Genomic DNA, 15,949 nt, shown 5'->3' with positions numbered 1-15,949 from the left:
GCTTTTATCCAAAATAACTTACAAGTGAGTAACAACACTAAAGCCTACACTAAAGGTAGGAGACCTTGGTGTAAGTAAGTGCTACATCTATTTAAGTAATATGGCGTGTCTATGTTGTCTTCGCTTATCTTATGTTAAAATCTGTAGACATCCTTTACAATTTGTCCAGCACAAGTATCATTTTCAACAAAAAAAACATCAATTTACATTGCAACCATAATTTATGAGTTATCACAATATTTTCACACTTGTAACACTACCACCGTGTTGAGCCCACAGTGACATAAAAATGTGAAACCAGTGGGAACCTATGTGATAGCATGTGTCATTTCACGCACCATTACTTTTCCATATCACTCACCACACTAAGTCTAATTGTGTTGACAGGTTGTTGGTATCTGCAGTATTATGATAGTATTGTATTGCCATTGCTACACTGACCACACACACTGTCATAACTCATGTAGTCAGTTTGATGAAACCAGTGATGTACTAGGCCATCCCACACTGCCCTGTTTTCAGTCCCCCTTTCCTCTTCCAGGGCTCCTTGTGCTGCAACTGTTGAAGCCTCCAGTAATCAGTCTGTCTCATTTGGCTTGGATTACATGTCAGAAGGACTTTCTGATGGCTCTTGAGGAAAATGCACAGGCCTTCTCCTTCCTGAGGGCAAAACACAAAAGAATCCAGGGCTGTTCCAAGACCAAACTGTGCTGTGATTGTGTTGGAACATGCAAATATGTGGATCCCAAAAGTGTACAATAATAAGTGAAGAAATAAGTAACTATAGAATTCTTAGTGATTTTATTGATGATTGATTATTGTTTTATTGATTATTATGTAATATTTCAAAACTCTTTGTTTCACAGTAACCAAAATTTGTTAGAGTTATTCTAATTCTGTTATATAATTTTTTTATTCCAAATTGCCCTTTTTTTTGTCATTTTGTTTTTATTTCACAATGGTATAGTGTAACATTTTATTTCATGTCACTTTTCAAAATGGCTCTTTTTACTTCCTGTTAGTTAGAGGAACACAACGAACTCCAACAAAACTGAACGATTAAATAACATTTCATAACAATGAGTATTAGTAATTTATTATTTCACTACTTATTTTTTAGACATAATTACTATATTTAGATAATAATATTATATTATATCATTATATATGTGTATATATATATATATATATATATATATATAAAACCCTAACCCTTTTTTGCTATTGAACATTTTGGGCTTCCATACCAATTTGTGTGTGTGTGTGTGTGTGTGTGTGTGTGTGTGTTTGGATGCTAGTGCATGCTCTCCCAGGTTTGTGTGTGCATTGTTGGATCAATACAGAGCACAAATGCATTTAAGAGCTTTATTAGTGGTTTTACTGCTTGTCTGTTGTAAGAATTTTGCAAATTCACATTAAGTATAGTACAGTATATGTATTAGTATATAAGGAACATTCAATATTTCTCACATCTCTACAATTCAGTCCTGGTGCACTGTCAGTCTTGTCAATATGAACTACATTACCAGGGTCTTTTTCTAAAAAAAGAAAACAACCTGATCCTCTAAAGACAGTTTTTTAGTTCCCCTTCTCCAACCTCCCACCACCATGTACATGATTACTTTGTTACTCCCAAGTGCAATATTGTGACATGTTCACCTTCAGTTCGGTTTACTGTTCAAGCAATTCAATTTCTGGTCATTGTTATTAAATTAGATCTCTAATATCTACCGAACTAAACAAATACTGATCGAGCCTCCATGTTCAGTCCCAGTATCTGACAAGAGGACAAACTCTGAAGACATGTAGTGTTGACTATACTATAGGAGAATGGACAAAGGGGTTTTACGGAAGGTCGTTCTATGGTGATGGATAATATTGAATACAACCATGAAACCAAAACAATTTCTTTAGGTGTCATAAAAACGAAGTGGAGAGTGTTTCTTTCCCTACTTCTCGCAGAAGCTTATAATAAACAAACTTATCAATTCACCAAAGCAAAGTTATATCAGGTTTTGTGCAACATTTTGATTATTCATTCTGTTTTGGTCACAATCAGGTCCAACCCAAAGAGCTTTACCTCACAGAATAGCAACTTGACACCTTGGTGGTGCAATTTTCTTCCAGAACTGTAGGGCAACTAAGTACTTGGGTCTCCCTTTCAACCTTTTATTTTACATGCAACCTGTTCCTTAAGTCAAAGCCTATAGATAAAAAACATCAACACGAACCGTTGCAACACTTTTAAATTTCTGCTCATATGGGTTGCTTTCGATTTCAAGATATAGTCTGACATTTTGGAAAATATTTTCTTGCTGAGGCTTAGAGAAGAAGATTGATACCTGTCTTATAACTGCCTGATACATGTTAGCAGTCAGTTAGCTTATCTTAACCTAAAGACTGTAAAATTATGGAAACAGCTACCCTGGCTCTGATCAAAGGTAATATCAAAAGTAATAGCATACACAGTCTAATTCATAACTCCCAGCACTTTTTTCAATGTATTGAACAAAATATATAATGTGTTAATCACTGAGATTTAGAGGTGCTTCTGAGAGCCAAGCTAACTGTTTCATCATGTTTTCAGTCTTCATGCTGAGCTAAGATGCCGGCTGTAGCTTAATTTATCATAAAGACATGTATAATAGTGGTACCAGTCTTCTCACTTCTTCACTCAAGTGGTGTTTTACTGAATGGGAGATTAGAGCCTTTCCATTTTCGGATTACGTATTTCAAATTTGTGTTTCCTTTTTGTATCCAGTCTTAATGACACAATACCTTAATACACCTGATGGTGAATAATTTGTTGACGCAAAGGTACCTCCCTTCCCTTTGCCCTTTCTTTTAAACTAGGGTAGCACTGATATTGTAACAAAGTCCCATTCACATATTGTACAGTGGCGCCTTCCAGCTGTTAACTAAGCTAAAAACTGGAAAATTACAAATTATTTACAAGTTAAAAAAACAACAACTAAAGAAGATATACTTACAAAAACAAACAGAAATATACAACATCAGTGGACACCTGAAATAGTTCCCAGGCACTTGTGATGCAAAACAGACTAACATTATCACACATGTAAGTGCTACAATCTAGAACAATAAGAGAAACATAATATCATATACAAGTGTTATTTGGGAATTAAAATACAAGAACCCTTATAGAGAACAGTGAGAATACCTTCATTTAAAGTAACACTACAGCATGAAGCTCAGTATGCTAATAGTTAGTAACAATGTACAATCTGTACTCAAGAGCAACAGATGAAGTTGGTGATATAGGTAAGTTTAGCACAGTAAACTATTTGCTCCTTCACATTTTCCCCCAAAACAGACAGTAAACAAAAAGGGGAAAAAAGTAGGTCCCGTGGGTCATCAGCTGGCAGCATAATAATCATGTCACAATTACAATGTTGAAGTATGTGTTGACAAATTAAAATCAAATAGGTGCAACACAATACAAAGTAAAAAGCACACAATGCCATTCATAAACAAGCTGATTAATGCAAATGCAGATTCCTGGGTTTCACCTTTACATTTAAGTAATCCAAAACTTTTCCGCTTTCCCTTGGCTTGAATTCATCCTACATCCTTTGACTTATGTCTCGCCTGACTTGCCTTTTATCCAAAAGTCATTGTTGCAAACAATAAGGAAACAAGACACTCTTTTTCTTTTTTTCTCTGTCCCGTTTCTCCCTCTTATTCACCTGTTTGAAGGATTGTCAGTCGCTGCTTGGATAAACACAATGTCTCCTCTTGAACAATTATAGATTGTTCAGTTAATTATAGAGGGTAAAATATTAAGTAGAATATTGATGTAAGACAATCATTCAAGATACCCTGAGAAATTAAGCAAAAAAGATAGAAAACCCTGGGTTTTTGCTTTGCATCCTGGTCTTTTTGTACTCTCTGTACATTGTTTTGTCTTGGAATTTGTGCATTGGCTGACAATGAGTTGCTAGTTTCTGCATGCTGTTTACTGTTAATGTAGCATTTCACCATCTATAGTGCACACACAAATTATACAATTTCTAGACATATTTGAAAGACACAGAGTTACCTTATTTTTGCTACTAACAGTGAGATTAAACAGTATATGGTCCCCTCGGAAGAGTGCTCCATACAGTATATGGCAGGATCTGAACTTTTCTGTGTTTTCTAGATTAAACAAATGTGTAAATACATACATGTTCTGTATGTCTGTTTGTATAGTACATGCATGCATGGCTACATACTGAAGGTCTATGTGTGTACTGCATGTATGTATAGTATGTGTATGTCTCTATTTGGTGTGTGCACTTGTCCTCTATATACATTCAGTATACATTGTTGTTACTGGGTGACTTCAGTTTTGAGTCCCACATCCTTCCCTTTTCTGGGTCAGTATGACGGAGGCTGTGTAGGAGCTCCTGTGTTACATAGATAGGCCCAAGCACATAGACTGGAGTCTCATGTTGCTTCGGTCAATGATCTGCGCCACAGACCACCTGGTTGGCAAAGTCCAGCCAGCAGTTCATCTAGAACTTCTCTGGGGAAAAAAAAAGAGTCAGCAGAAATCACTTAAGACAAAGCCAACACTGAGATTAATTCCACATGTGTGGTACTCCATGCCTTAAACCTAACACAAATATTTAAAATAAGAGTAAATAGCTGAACTTGGCTTTTGTTTTTGCTGAAGGAGAACAGGTTCATTTGAAATGCGTCCAAGCATCTTTCTTCAGACTGTCATATTTGCCAAGATCCAGATACTCTGTGGTATGCAGGCCTCATCCGGTAGCAGTAACAGACACAAGCCATTTGTCAACTTAAATTCAAAAAGTCTAACATGGCATGTGAATAATGTCGCTTGTCAGGTATGGTCTGAAGATGTTTACTCCTCTTTGGTAGCATAGACTTGAAAAGTAACATGTAGAGGTACAACACTGGCTTATGAAGGCTATAAGTAAGGGCCACAATGACTTGTTTAAGAATGAAGAATAAAGATGCAAAGGATCAAGAGCCAGGTATCCACTTTAACTTCAGTTCAAAGCCCACTGCTGCTCCACTCTTAACAAAGTCAGATGAAACGGTCAGCTGAATGTGAAATAGCGTGGAAAATGAGTGATTACAAGCACATCCTGATAGTTAAATGAAAAGTTTTTGCTTCTTTTGCCTTGATTTGATTCAGGACGCTGATATTCATTCAGTTTTGTCTGATTTCTGGCATCTTCCTGTCTGAACCGTTGATTAATCGTGAAACGATTCAACAAGATTCATGGCATTTGATCATCACTGTGACTGCTGGCTTCATGAGGGAATAGCTTAAAGCGGTTATAATACATGAACTATGTGGATTTTGGGAGGCTCTGGAAGAATTTTAAGCTTAAGGTTCAGGTGGTTTGCTCTCTGTTAAGCTTAAATCACACTACAGAGGTGGCGGTCGGCTTTGCGGCACTTGGGCTGAGCACAAGACTCTGGGCGATGTCATCACGGTTGATCTTGCGCAGTGCTGTGCACAGCGTGTCGATGCTGGCGCAGTCCTTGCTTGCCCAGTCAGACAGGAGTGCGCGGACAGGATGCTCTTCCTGCCGGAAGGTTGCAATCCGCTCCTCCTCGTATCCCAGGAGTCCCGCCAGGTTGCACCAGTCGCTGTCATCCATGTGGTCGCAGTCGTCTCCTTCGCTGCCCCTGAACAGCAGCTTCTCTACTCTCTCTCTGGTGTGAAGAGGAAGGAGCAAGCAAGGCTCTTCATCCATGGTGACAACTGCAGAGGGAATAGGACATGTTAATTATTTGAAATATATCCTTTATTTATGGTATATGGAGCTTTCCCTGAAACAATATTAAATGGCCAATTAGATATTTATTATTTATTTGAACAAAAATCAGAATACCTTTACAAATGAATTATATTAAATTCAAATAATGCAATAAAATGAAAAATCCCCATTTTTACTGCTCTGTCTGACTGACTAATGAAACACCATAAGAATTTAACTTACATCCTATCTATGAGCTTTTCAACTGGCAGTAAATACAAGTAAATATTAGTAGTGTTGCAGCAGCAACAGTGGTTTGTTTGGAGGAACTATAAGACGCACTGGGCAGCTGAATTGCATGAGTAGCAATGGACTCTCTGCTTGAGTACTTCCATTAAAACATCATGATAGAAAATCTAAGAAAAAGGCATTTTAGCTTTGGCCGTGCAGTCTGACTGTCAGGTCAACATCAATGATTGTTTAGCAGCAAAACTATCACTCATCCCAAAGATGACCACTTTAAGATACTATCCAAACATGGACAAAAAGCTGCTGTCTGAATACTTTTTTGCTGTGCTTGCACATTTACAATTATTTGGGTAAGCATGTGGCTTTAAAAGTCCTACAATCTCTCAAACTGGTTTGTCAAGGTTGGAAGACTGGAAACTTCCAGGAGCATGTGCTGCCAAAAAAAAAACAAACTCTATAGCTCTGTCAGTGTTGTAATGCTTGTTTACTGATTTGCTACAGTAAATTCTTTTCTTTCAACTTACATGGTGGGACAGTTTAGGGTGCAGCCTCCAGTTTGCTCACATTCACAGAGATCCAAATTTCAGGTTTGCTATCACTCAGACTTATATGTGATTTAGAAGAAAACTTATTACCAGAGAAATTCAGCAACAGATAAATACAGATTTTTGTGCTGAAATGTGCTTACACCCAATCTAAGTACAACAGTTTGATAAATGAGGGCTATTGTATTTGTTGGCATTAAGGGAGTGGCCTCTGTGAAGGTACAGGTATTAGTGTGTTACCTGTCTGTGCCTGAGTCTGGCCCTGCTGCTCCTGCAGACTTTGGCTGTCCACAGAAATGCCACTGTCGCTGTGCAGCTTCTCCCCCTCAGGTGATGGCGTCTGGTTCTGGTTAGCCGTACAGTTGTTGGCCCCTTGCTTGTTTTGCTTACAGCTGTTCCACCTGAATAAAAATGAGACAATAGAAGAGAAAAACACAATTCAGCGGGAAAAAAAACAGTTAGTTAAGTACCTATTTTCACCTGAAATGACTGATTTTTTGGCCACATATGGTCAGCTTCAGTGTTTGCCGACTTATGTTTTGGACTTTCTCAGGGCATCTGAGTGTTTGAATGTATAGACTTGCAAAACAGTCAGACAAATATATTGTATATTCAGTATTTAAGTTAACAGTCTGTGTAGACTTTAAGAAAGGAGCTTTGGCTCTAAATGTAAAAAGAAGAGAATAAACTGGGGCCATATTGTTACCCACAGGACAACAGTGGGCTCCCATCCAGAAAAGCAGCAGATGATTTCATTAAAAATGAACTGCAGAAATTCAAAATCCGATTGGGTGTTGTCATTCATATGAATTTGTAATGAGCACCAGATTGATTTTCTCTTCCCTTCAGGCTACAGAGATAAATCTGAGGGGTCAAAAGATGATTAAGAAAAAAATAGAAAGGGTCTCAGACTTTTTGATCCCACTGTATATATATATATATTTTTTTTATTTTAACTGACTTTTTTAAATTTCATTTATTTTCTCAGAAACTTAGGATACTTAGAGACACCCTTCAGTCCTTTGAAAGTCCATCACATGAAACAATATGAGCAACTTGAGTAAAAAAAAACACTCGTGTGGCTTTGTTTTAAGTGGTCACAAGCCAAAATGATACCAAGTTGCCAAAGAATATTGAATTTGTATCTCCTTATACCAGAGATTGCTAAAAAAAAGTTTTTTCTTCTGAATGGATCTGCATAATCCTCCAGGTTTCTGCAACCAAAAATATTCAAAACAAGACTAGGTCAAAACCTAGTAAACAGTATGTTTGGACTGTCTCTGGCTACTACTTTGGATCATCGGGAACCACAATGTATCATTTTCAAACTTCATGCTCTTTTTTGTTCTTACTTCTTGAAGATGATGAATGCCACAAGGCCAACCACGACAGCTGCGAGGATGGAGCAGTAGATGGGAATGAGTTTGTCGTTCAGACCCTGGTAGAGCCGCTCCTGGGAATCACCATTGGTGGTGGTGGTGGTGCTGTCTGTAGGGCCCTCTGATGAAAGGTTGTCATAGGTGGGTGTTGAATCCATTGATGAATCCATATAAGACGTGGTAATGTAGCGAACTGCGGAATAAAGAACATCTATATGAGCTTCCTGAATATGTGAAAACAAAGCAACACTGCAATAACAGTACAATACTATACATTTTAGATATTAAGTCAGTCAAACCTAAATTAACAGTTTTTTTGCCCACTTGAGGGCAGTAGAAACAAGCTGTAAACACACAATGGCGAACTTGTTTGCAAATAGTTGCTGTTTATGCGTTCAACGGATAAGAAGCTACATTAGCGTTCATCTCAAGTCATGTTTCTGGCTACCATAAGTCACTTGCCTCTTATCACTGTTTTGGCAATCATTTGCCAAACAGCATAATTTAGGTTTAAAATCTGTACTATTTTATTATATGAATCATTAATTGTTTTATTATATCGATCATTCAAATAAAAAGTGCTTTGAGAACATGTTATTTGGCCTCCATATTTTTATGGGGTTGAATGTGGGCCACCACCATTTTTGAGATTTTCAAGTGGGCCATGAATTGGAAAAGGTTAGGAACAGCTGTCCTACACTGTAGCTTCTAAATGCTCCAGTATTTTCACCAGCTAGTTTTGGTGCAGTTTGGTACTGCAGAGGTGGTGTAATGTTGCACACCCTAAAACCAAAACAACGACCTAAAAGATGCTAAAAAGCTCTGTAGAGATTACATGTAGTGTCTACAATCATTTGATCCATGTGTGACCTCACTATATAAAACCATTTTAGAATTAATGTTATAGGGAATCGGGACACAGGATCAGTCTAACAATGAGATTTCAAGAAATTACTTTTGAAATGAGTAAAGGACATTTTTTCTTGGACAGACCAGATATTGCTATTTCCATCAGTAGCGGCAGATGGAGAGGTGTGCTGTAGATTCTGTCGTACCCTGCAGATCAGGATATTTTCAGCTTAAAATATGATTGATATCCAAGATTTAAATACAGCTACAAAACAGATGGATCATCTACTGTATCTTTAAGCTCCTGTCACTGTTTTTTCTTCCATCCACCATAGCCAGTGTAACCATAAATGTCTCTAATGCTGCCCACATACAACAAATATACCCACACACACATTACAGGCCGCATCACTTGGTCATTCCCCTTTCTCCCCAGGCAGCCATTAATGAGGGTAAAAGCAAGTTTGTCCATTCAGTCCTGCCCATTTTCTTCCAGCCATTAACGCAAAACAGACCTGTTCACTCCTCACCGCGAATGTGGAAACCTATCCTCGCCTGTCATTTACTTACAGTTACTCACATCAACAACAGGAAATCATCCCGTTGATTTCCATGGCCTCTAAATACCCCAGGAGAGCTGCTGAGTGCAAGGTGGCCATTTTTCACTAATGAGGCGAAAACATTTTTAATGAATGCTTATTTAGATGGATGCACATAGCTGCTTTGGGCCGTTTAGCTGAAGGAGGATGTGAAGATGTGATAAGTACTTTAAGGCAGCACCAATGTACTGAACATCCTGTTAAATTATTGTGCTAGATGTCCATCATTCTTAATCATTAACCTGTAAAGCTATTGATTTTTTTTTCACTAAAATACTTAAAATGATGTTGGTGTCATGTTGCACTGAAGCCTACGGGAAACTTGTTGCCTTGCAGGGTTATCTACTTCACTGTGACACGTGGCAATACGTGGCAAGTGAATGTGATATATGTATAATATTCAAAACTGTCACAGCTGCCTGTTTGTCTTGTTGCTAATTTTTCAGCATTGGTCCTTCTCTAGCCTTGTACTTTGTCCCACTGGGTTCAATGAACCATGTGCTGCTGGTAAGTGACCTTTTGGCTCACTCAGCACAGGGTAATTACAACTGGCTAGCATGAAACAATCATAAACGCCATATTTGCATCACGTTTTCTACTTTGCTTTTCACCATTTGACTGGTACTCTTCTATTTACATTATCTTGTTGCACCCTCTTCTTCTGTATCAGTTTAAAAGCACCACACTGGAAATTTAGCACTGCCAACTGTTTGTCTTGACAAACGATAGTGACATCATGGTAGCAAGTGGAAACTTTTTTTTTTTTTCATCTCAAAATTCTGTTACAATTTGCACTGTATTTGGATGAAAACCTAGTTAAACTCTTTAAACTCCATATAACTGCATGTGTGAATATGAAAAAAAACCAGTATTAAAAAGAAGCTAACTTTATCCGACCTCTGCAGCGTGCTCCTGATCTCTGAGGCTAGCAGCTCAAGGCAACTCGGAGTACTATTGTGAATATACCCGTAAAAAAAAATGCCTAAGAAACACAAAATACACACAGACAGGATGCTATTGATGCACTGCAACATATCAAATTCCTTCCCATCCTCTTCACTACACCCCCATAGACAATCACAGACACATACATACACACCACCATCACGACCATGGCTCATCTGTCTCTGCCTGGCTGCCATGACCCCCCCATCAACACAAACATACTCGAAATCAGACACCATTCATTGACAGAGATCTCCTTTGTCCAGCACAAACGCCCCCTCCCCATCTTTTTATCCATCAGTCCTCTCTCTATCCATTTTGCCTCAAGCTATTCTCTTACTTGCTCCTATCAGGCATTTAATTTTCTGTCAATCAGTCCTACGCTCAGGTGCACGGCACTTTTACCCCCTCACTCAGCCAAATTTCTCTTTCAAAGTGCCTTGACTGAAAGCAAATACAATTATTTCTGTCTAACCTTCCCGGTCACTTCTTTTATTCTCTTTTTTTTTCATTAACCATCCATCCATTTTCTCCCCACGTCTCTGCATCATTACTGTGCTCTCCCTCCTCCCTCCCTCTATAATTAACAGCTAAATCAGGGCCCTAAGTGCCTTTACTGAACTACTCATTCAGCCTCTCACATTGGATGGTCTGGCCTCAGAGCAGGGTGACCTCTTCCTGCTTAGCTCAGCTTGTTTCCAGTGCACACAGAGCTCAGTGGTTACTAGACCAATGCTCTCAGACAGTTATCATGTCAAGACATTTTAGTGATCGGCTCGGCAATGATTCCCGCATAATGTGGCGCTGGGTGATGAGCCAATTGGGGAATATTTAAGAGAAACACAATAAATCGCCTTATCCATGTCACAAAAATGTGAAATCTATCATGTTAAATGCCAGAAAAACAAATGATACACATGGAATTTTAGAAAATAGTGAACACAAAGATATAGCAGCTGAGATAAATGGGAAAAAGCCACTATGCTGAAGGCAAATAGGAGGAGATGTGCAGCTCAACACATAAAACTACTGATTTTCAGTTTCAGGAGAGAATTGATGGAAAATACCAATGCACTGTTTTACTGTACTGATTTAGAAAATGAAAAATAACACAAGATGTTGGAAGTACGAGAATAAAAAAGCCTTTGTACCATCAAGATTACGCTTTTAAATTTTCTAGAAATATGTGTTTGAAATAAGATGGTTTCATTATTATTATTATTATCATTAAAAATAGAGATTAATATATGGAAATTACATGTGCAATTAGAAGAAACTGCATGGTCAGCATCACATTTTTGTATCCCTTTCCCCTCTTCTTACTCTTGGCATCTGTACTGTCTTTTTTAATGACTATTTTTTATTCATACACTTTATATTTACTTAACCCAGTATGCCTGTGCTATATGTTATATATTGATTTATTAAAAAAATAAAATCTCTAAATCGTTCTCTATGATGTTATATCCCTGGACCAACATGAGACAGACAGTACAGCTGAAATGACATACAGTTAATATTTTAATGATCAATTAATATAAATTTTTAAAAGAAAACATTTAAATAATATGTATGAGAATTTGCCTCTTTTCTTTGTCTCATATTATCGTAAATAAAATATTTTTGGCTTTTAGACTCTTAGTCAGACAAAACAGGACATTTGAAGTCATCACTTTGGTCTCTGAGAAACTATAATATGCATTTTTCACTCATGAAAATAAGATTAATCAATAACCATTAGTTGCATCCCCACTGTAGCATGTATGTCATATGTATTCTAAAATTGCAAGTGTGCAAACTTAAAGACATGCTGTTGATCCCCTTGTCATTAAAGTCATAAAAGCTGAAAGGCATGGAGCTATTGAAATTATGGGTTAAGTCAGTTCCTCTCAACAAACCATTTATTGTATTTATTGTTCAGTATTATTTGGTTGTTAGTGAAATTACTGGAACTTTCCTCCTGTGTTTGTCTTTTAATGATTAAGTTGTGACTGGAAATCTGGGCACATGTGTACTTGCCAGAATTAAATGAGTAATTATATAGAAAGAACTTGGTCGTTGTCGTTGCTCTGTGCCCTCACACAAGGGTTTATGTATACAGTGGGAGTGTGTTCGTAATCTGAGCTCAAAGTGTGTATGTGTGGAGTTCTCTGCAGCAGCCACACCTGAGTTAAACTTGTTATGCCAACCTCTTGCAAACAGGTGTTGTTGCTGCTGTTTCAACACCATATACTTTGTAAACTGACTTTGGATCTAAACCAAAAGGAAAGGAGGAGCTTCCGACATAAGCAAGTTGAGCTTTTTCATTATATGTCATTACACCTCAGTGCAGCTGAGACTGCTGCCAAGACCTGCCCAACAAAACCTGAAAGGCCTTCACCAATGAAGGACATTTTTATAGTATTCATGTTGTTACAACGAGCACAAGTGAGTAATGAAGAATGCTGTTACCCCTGTTATGCTGATCTGCTTTTGGCATTTACAGTTTCTTTTGTTTAACCATTTCTTTTCTCCTTGAGGCTTTGGGCTCAGTTTCTTCCTTACATGAACCATCTCATTTTCCTGTCCACGTGGTCCTGACTGAACACACCCCTGACTGTGTATGCATGTTGGTGAATTTGTACAGGGTGCATGTGTGTGCACTCCTGCGTCTCTGTGCATATGAGTTAGTGTGTGTGTGTGTGTTTGCCTGTTCTGCGGCAGAATGTGATCAGCACTCGTAGAGGTCAACCAGAGAAACCAGAGAGTGTAGAGGAGTAACTCCATCGCTTTTATCGACCAGGCCACATTCTCAGCATCTGTTCTCTCTCTCTGCTCTCTCATGCTTTCTCCATCTCTTTCTTCTCTGCAGCTCTGTATTCCCCTTCCTGTGTACCACTCTCATTGTCATTTATTTTCTGTTATACAATTCAGCTTTGGATTTGCTTGTCATTGCGGTTAAAATTTTGGGCACCACTATAGTATACTAAGGCACCCTTTATACAGGAGTTTGAAGTTGTAATTAATGGCTTCATTAATGCTTATTAAAACATTTCATTAACATTTATAAGCAGAATGTACGGCAGCCACTTTACACATTTTTGTAAAAACAATACAATACAATCTTCAAATCTCAAATCTTAATCTGTAAAAATTGCTGAAACACATAAATTTCAGAAAACTACAAAAGCAGCTTTCACTGTGACAGAAACAACGCAACAAATGATCCAGTGACACAAAAGTCCATGAAATTCTCTTTTTTATGCCACACTGTAGTAATTCAGCTCTAGGCAGCCATGACAGATAAAAAGATAAATATCGCTGAGAAATAGGCTTGGCTTGGCAGAGACACAGTTCCCCAACACAGGCTGTAAATCCTCATGAGGACAAAACTTTGACTTCCTAAGCAGGACTTCTGGCAATGAATGAACGGCACGAGCGAAAGCGCAAGTGTTGTGGTCACCCTTGGACCAGAAGGGCTAACTCATGCCAAATCAGTTCCGAAAATTTCCCCTGGAACCTCCAGGGGCAAATTCTTGAGGGATGGCAGGCGAATTCAGGAGACTGAGTCATGGCCATAAGAGGTTGATTCTTGTTTGGCAGCACAGAAAGAGACACAGTCGACTTTAAAACTTCCTTCATCGTGACAATACTTACTCTGTATGGAGCAGGGAGCAAAAGGGTTAAAGAGAGAAGGTCAACTGTGGCCCTACAGCCCAAGTCAGTAGAGATATAAGTCAGTAGATGTGTGGAAACCAAGCTATAGCAACACAATGAGTGACTGTGCAATACAAAGACAGTGAATTGTTTAGTCAGTCTGGGGTAGAGGATTCTTCACAACTATTGATGTCGTAGTGCTTTGGCTGCAGGAAATCAAGAATGTCGATGGCATTTCGCCCTTTATCTTTTTCCCCATTTGTCTCCCACTCTTTATATGTCTGTCAGATACTTGCAGGAATTGACCATTTGTTAAGCCCCTCCCACACATAGTGATTGTCCAATCATAGCAGAGCAACCACAACTAGGCAACGGCAAGCCTGTCAAACGTTGGAAAACTCCACATGTTTAAGCTTTGTGCATTTTATCTGTGGCACATATCCTACTGCCAAAGGGGCATAAATTCAGGAGACACTCCTATGGGTCATATCAGATGGTAGAGACAAATGTCCTACATGGTTATTTAGGTTGGAGGACATGTCTCTGTTCCGGTATTTACAATGAGTCACCTTAAAAACATTAAAAATTGAGCCAAAGATGGTGTTTTTAACCAATTTATAGAGCTAACATTAGCTTAATTGGCTGGGGCTTAGCGAACTGTCAATCCCCCACACACTAATCTGTTGCCAGGAACCAAGAAAAGAAAGCCCCTCCACCTCAAACATTCCCATCCTTGCTTTCTCTCCCTTTCTCCTTCTATCCCTCCCCCGTTTTCCCTTCCTCTGCCCTTCTGTCTGGATTTACTTGAACTGGTGTGGCCTTGAGAGCTATGCATGGGGCTAGTTAGCAGATTACGCTTTCTGATTTCTGGAGGGCAGCCTGTCAATCGTTAAGGTCAACCAAACTCAGGAAGGAAACAGCTCCCTCCTCCTACTCACCTATCAATTCAATAACCAAATGCACTCGGCCCAATCACCCTGCCCTCCCCTCTTGTTTCATCTCTACCCCTCCCATTCGACCTTCATCCTTCCATATGCTGTATCCATAATGTTCAATAAGTCATCTTGTTGATTTCAGTCTGTGCATAGGAATATCAGTGCCCATGCATATACACAGCTTTGTGTGTGTGCTTTGACCTTTTTGTGCATGTAGGTGCATAAATAATAGAACTGTATGCCTCCTGCAAACCTCAACCTGTTGTCCCTGCTGCCAAAGTACCAGAAACCCAGGCTTTGGATAACAGGTCAGCCCACATATGTGCGGTGATCCTGGGTACAATTTTATGGAGAAACAGGGTCATGGAGTGAAAGCCAGTTTCCCAATAGCCTTGAGGGCTCATAGCCAAAACCTCAAGATGATAAGAACAGGCAGGAACCTCTCAAGTCAAACTCAGGCATTGCTCATTCATGGTATGAAAGGACCTTGTCACAATGTGTTGGCATGGCTGCTCACTCCTTCTCACAATGTATTTTCAAATAATTGCTCTCTGGGCTCAACAGGAATTACTTTGCAAGACAAACTTCTCAATCTCTGATAGGGATTAATTATATCTACCACTACAGTATCATTGATAAATGATAGATGATAACCCAGTAGATGCCACTTTGAAGGGCGGATAATAAGAGCACTATTTTTGGCCAACTTCACTTGTCTCACTGTTGTTGTGACCCTTGAAAGGATTGTGGGGATTATGCCATGTTGTTCAATACACCTCCCCCGGGGAAACTCATACTGCCTGAACTTTCCACAAAGACCCTCTCCACATGCAAGCCTCCCATGACCTTCAACCTCTGACCTTGCTCAGCAGCATGCAGAAGAGTGGAAGTCATATCACACTCCTTAAGATAAGCATCTTGCCTTTGGACCCTCCACTCTGTGGGTCCAGCCTCACAAAGTCTGGTCAGTATTAACATGTTTTATCATCAGAGAGAAATGAAGAGAGAGAGTTTTTTTTTCTTGGTAAGACCCAAAACAATCCACTAATCCCTTTGGAGATGTAAAAGGAAATT

General features: G+C 38.8%; 1 protein-coding gene across 1 annotated transcript in view; it reads right to left on the bottom strand.

The window, feature by feature from the left end:
• Positions 1-1,351: 1,351 nt before the first annotated feature.
• The window catches only part of ngfrb (nerve growth factor receptor b), a 29,644-nt gene continuing 15,046 nt past the window's right edge, over positions 1,352-15,949 (bottom strand). The window contains exons 4-6 of the mRNA XM_071462422.1: positions 7,885-8,104; positions 6,773-6,933; positions 1,352-5,743 (exon numbers count right to left, since the gene is read on the bottom strand). Of these exons, the coding sequence (XP_071318523.1) occupies positions 5,400-5,743; positions 6,773-6,933; positions 7,885-8,104 (725 nt within the window). The 3' untranslated portion in view covers positions 1,352-5,399. The remainder of the gene's footprint in view (positions 5,744-6,772; positions 6,934-7,884; positions 8,105-15,949) is intronic.

The sequence above is a fragment of the Trachinotus anak genome, unplaced genomic scaffold (genome assembly GCF_046630095.1).
Source record: "Trachinotus anak isolate AG129_WGS33_773 ecotype Australia unplaced genomic scaffold, CSIRO_AGI_Tana_v1 ptg000025l, whole genome shotgun sequence".
NCBI lineage: Eukaryota > Metazoa > Chordata > Actinopteri > Carangiformes > Carangidae > Trachinotus > Trachinotus anak.
The sequence above is the reverse complement of the archived record's forward strand: the minus strand, read 5'-3'. Positions and strand labels throughout refer to the sequence as shown.